This window comes from Glandiceps talaboti, chromosome 5, assembly GCF_964340395.1.
Source record: "Glandiceps talaboti chromosome 5, keGlaTala1.1, whole genome shotgun sequence".
In the NCBI taxonomy this organism is placed as follows: domain Eukaryota; kingdom Metazoa; phylum Hemichordata; class Enteropneusta; family Spengelidae; genus Glandiceps; species Glandiceps talaboti.
The window spans coordinates 3,339,647-3,344,265 of record NC_135553.1 but is presented as its reverse complement, the minus strand read 5'-3'; the positions used below and the strand labels follow the sequence as shown (position 1 = coordinate 3,344,265).

At 37.4% G+C, this 4,619-nt stretch overlaps 1 protein-coding gene across 1 annotated transcript; it reads right to left on the bottom strand.

Annotated features, from left to right (window-relative positions):
• Positions 1–1,813: 1,813 nt before the first annotated feature.
• Positions 1,814–3,063, bottom strand: LOC144435931 (late histone H2B.L4-like). Its single transcript, XM_078124574.1, has 2 exons — positions 2,917–3,063; positions 1,814–2,050 (listed from the first exon to the last, which is right to left on the bottom strand). Exons 1-2 carry the CDS (start codon positions 3,061–3,063, stop codon positions 1,814–1,816), a joined length of 384 nt encoding a protein of 127 aa, XP_077980700.1.
• Positions 3,064–4,619: the final 1,556 nt, after the last annotated feature.

Sequence of the window (4,619 nt, the reverse complement as noted above, 5' to 3'; positions counted from 1 at the left end):
GTCCCGTCGTGTGGGTTAATCTGTGACGAAATCATGTGAGTAATATATTACCGTGCGCACAAAACATGCTCACTGATAATAAAAACAGTTCCTACTTCACGGATGAAATGTTAATTCCCGCGTTGCACTTTTGTCGTTTGTCGTCTTAATTGTATGTGTTATTCAATCCTCTGTGACTACTTTTGGTCGCAATTTATCTTTTTATTAAAGAACCATCGCTTGATAAAATTAACAGTCTTCACATATTAAATACGGACACATCCCAACTAACGGCCATATTAGTTTTTAGTTTCCATGTGATGTTGCTGCGAGGATATTAATAACCCTTATTTACATACCACATGTAGGTGAATTGAATATGACATCACGCATACATATGCTGGTGTGAAATACAAACATTGTAATATTTTGAGAGTCAGTGAGTTATTGTACCAGTCACAACACGTTGTGTTTGTCTCTCTCTTTACATAAGGACATGTTTGTAAACGCCCAGAACGTCTGTCTACCAGTTTCTTCCTTTGCGTAATCATTGTCTAGTATTTGCAGAATGGTACACGAACAATGACCGACAATTTCTTTGTAACGGTGAGCTTTTCATTGTAAACAATACGATGAGTACATGGTAGTTTTCATTTTATTTGACTGATCTAAACGTAGATAATAACCGCCTATTGGGGAGAATGTAGAGAAGATGTTGAGAATTATAATTTCAATAACACAATGTGGAAATGCAATCGGGTATATATACTTACTGGAACCCCCCCCCCCCCCCCACACACACACACACACACTATCGCATTACCATAAACAGGGAGGAGCCTCACTCGAAGGTCACAATTTAGTTACTGTTTAAAGTTAAAATACCAGTCATACCGTGCCTATGAATAACACATTGAACTGTCACAAAGACTAGACCCCTTTCATTACTGCATGCATATATTTGAGTCTAGTTCAATGGAAGAGACAACAAAATACAGGAAGGTGTACAAAATAAGTCATTCGTAGGCGCTAGGTGGGCGGAATGAAGATTGAAGAGGCGATGGGATTTTAGTGACAGCCGAAATAAGCTGAGGATTTACGAGATTTGGAAGATATTATGACACTCCTTGTCAACTGTACTACATTCCCGTACACTACAGCCTCTTTTTACGACAACTTCCAAGACACAATTCTGTTTTCGATACGTCATGCAAGGAAAATAACGTCCGATTTGTAGTGTAGGTTCTTTTGGAAGATCATTTCAAGCAAAATTGTCATTTTTAGCTTTAAAAGTGAAGAGCAATATTTGCTTCTAAATTTTCAAAATATCAAAGCCTCAGCTAACAAGTATATATTAACCTTAAAATCCGTTTTGGTTCTCAAGTACGAGTTGAATAAAAGATAAAGTAAACGTAAAAGAAAATGGCTGACAGGATTACTGCACAGTCCCCTTCTATAGATGGGCGAGGAGTCGAAGGAACATCAACTTGTCATCGGCTAAATTCGGTGATATTTTTAGTAGTATAAGCTTGCTGCATTAATTTTGTTAAAATTATTATGCAAATTTAGATTACACTACAAGTGTACCAGGAATTCTCGCCGGCATGAAACCTCGGCATGGAGTGAAGAAAAACACTGACCACATCCGCATCACGCATTCTTTGCGAAGTAAAAAATGAAACATTTTCATTAAAAAAAAATATTGAGGTTTATTGTAATAAATCACACTGAGGTGTACAAAATTCAAAAACATCAAACGACACGAAACTTACTATGAATGTCATGGATAAGATTGTCAAGAAAAAAAGTTAGAATCTAACGTTTTTGTTCAAGTTCATGTACTACTAGTGTATTTGGTAACTGCTTTCGTGCCTTCGCTAACGGCATGCTTTGCAAGTTCACCGGGCAGCAACAGACGTACTGCAGTCTGGATTTCTCGACTCGTGATGGTAGACCTTTTGTTTATCTGTGCAAGCCTTGCAGCTTCCGAGGCAATACGCTCAAATATGTCATTGACAAAGCTGTTCATGATGTTCATTGCTTTACCTGAGATTCCAACATCGGGATGGACCTTGCAAATGGAAAGAATAAGAGCAGATTTTAAAACAAGTTCAAATAGCAATGAAACAAAATACAATTGTTCTGCACCAAGTCGGACTGGGAGTCGGATCCCTTCTCCAACCCCATTACAAATAGAATTCCATATATCAAATCAAAGTACAAAATAATTCACCCAGACTACGAGATGGTGGTGTTAGTGTTGATATTTTGTTTTTGAAGCTAGGTCAAAATGACTGCCTATGCAAACCATCTACATGTGCCAGTAATAACATTTTGTAGCACCTGTTAGGAATTTGACTTATGACAACTTTACCATAACAACCAACCAATCAGAACAGACAATACTGGCAGAACAGATGTTCACTGAAAACTATTAGCCGACGTGTTATTGAAGGTATGAGAACAGTCACGATGCACGGTACATTTTGAAAATTTCATTTCTTTCACGACACGAAAGTAACATGGTGTATTTAAGTAATTAAATGATGACATCCAAGTGTAAAGTCAAACACCACTTCAATTTCAAATGTAATAAGACAAGTCACGATTTCATGGATTTACGAATTCAAAAGCTTTTGAAAAAGCAACTCCCATCCTCACAACGAATAAGAATCTGGTTTTTTTTTCTTTCTTTAGATTATACGAAGAAAATTTCAAGATTCAAAAACGGTGGCAACATAATTTTTCAAGTCAAGAGAATCTCTTTCTAGTTCTACACAATTGACGAAACATGCAGAACGAGGACACTACGGCAGTCTTACGCAATGTGTGAACACCTGGTGCACGTGTGTTTGCATACAACCGTATTTAGTATACTGGCGCTGGGCGAGAACGTACTGCTGAAAGGGCTTGTCGAATCAAGCTTAATGCGCTCACCTGCTTCATGACTTTATAGATGTAGATTGAGTAACTTTCAGCACGTCTTTTCTTCCTTTTCTTTCCATGGGTACCACCGAGAGTTGCAGACGTGGCTTTGCCGGCTTTCTTTTCACCTTTGCCTTTGGACCGTGCTTTAGGTGGCATGGTTTGTTTACGTATACGTGGATGTAAACTATAATCAAAACTGTAAAAGTAAAAGAAAGATCGATCGATAAAAATAAGTTATATGGGATGATACAATATAATATTGATCAAGATGGAATTCAACAGTTGCATAGATTCCGGGGCATACAGGCATGATAAATTTTAAATCGTTGTCGCCAAATATGTAACGTCTTCATGTTATATACGTTTTAATCTCTGGGTGGCAAATTCAACATCTCAACCAAAAAGAACTATTGAACGACACTTGGTTGGAAATAAAGCAGTTCACGGGAATGGGGCTTAACAAACTTTTACAGCAACTTGAACTAGGTATCCGACACCGACGGAAACGACTTTTCGTTGTTGGATACAGTAACTACATCCAATAAGGAAGGACGGGGAAAATGAGGAGTATTTTTAGCACAGCATTCTATGAAGTTTACTAGTCGGCTACTATCGTATAAATAAAAACATAAAGAAATTCGTCTGAACCTACCTTAGATATGTGTCTTTCTCTCTTGGTTGACGTTCTTAGAAGTTAGAGGGAGTGTCACGCGTTACCTGCTATTTATATGGTTCACGAACCTTAACACCTGTTAGCATACACTATGTAAATATGTGCATATCATTCAAGACCTGCACAGGACGATTAAATGTAAAACGAGTGTTTGACGGAAAACAAAGGATTGTACATGCACATTTTTTCACAAGTCTCTGAAAGAGACAAACTTTGCCAGTTTACTACAGTACAATGTATTAGTAGTAGGCGTAAATTTCTTCATAATTAACAGAATGAACAACACTATATCATCATATCAAAAGAAAGCGATGGCGTATTAAAAATACCCCTTGTTGATATCAGGTACCTTTCATAATGTAGACCCTTATTGGTCAAAAAATTGACCAAACACTCGTGCTATGTCTTTACAAGTTGGATGCTGATTTGGTGATGGCAGTCCGTTACATTTACAACTTCTACATTGCATGACTCACAGGGGGCGCGTGTGCTTAGTTAGATATGTTTACGAAAATACACTCAATAAACCAAATAACATATAAAGACTGACAAATATAAACAACAAGGTAATTGCAAATCAATATCACCACTCTATCTGTGAATATTTCACATCTAGGAAAACACATTGTAATTCTTGTTGCATAGTAACATTGTTGTAGGGCGTTATGAACAAAAACTGAGTTTGCATTGGACTACTTCATTCTTGCATGTCAGTATAAAGGAAAAACATTAATGGGTCGCTCATTCCTTAACTGACAGTAGGAGCCGGTGTTTGGGAGTTGATCATGGGTTTTCTCAAACTGACCCCCCCTCCCCATCTCCGATGACCAAAGCCAAAGTGACCCCCAGTAAAGACCAGATTTTCCAAATACCCCCCCCCCACAGCCACATCATTTTAAATGTCTTGCTATAATGATGTCACTATAAGACCATTATGAATATTGTTAGTTGTTAAGAGAATACATTATTTTCGTTTTCTTTGTACATATAGAATATATAGAACACATAATTTCATCAGGGTATCGCAGTACACAACATA

Excerpts from the sequence above, each read along its gene's own strand:
- LOC144435931 (XM_078124574.1), bottom strand. The coding sequence starts at position 3,063 with ATGCCACCTAAAGCACGGTCCAAAGGCAAAGGTGAAAAGAAAGCCGGC. Across the intron at positions 2,051-2,916 it reads TCTATAAAGTCATGAAGCAG|GTCCATCCCGATGTTGGAAT; the intron begins GTGAGCGCATTA and ends TCCATTTGCAAG.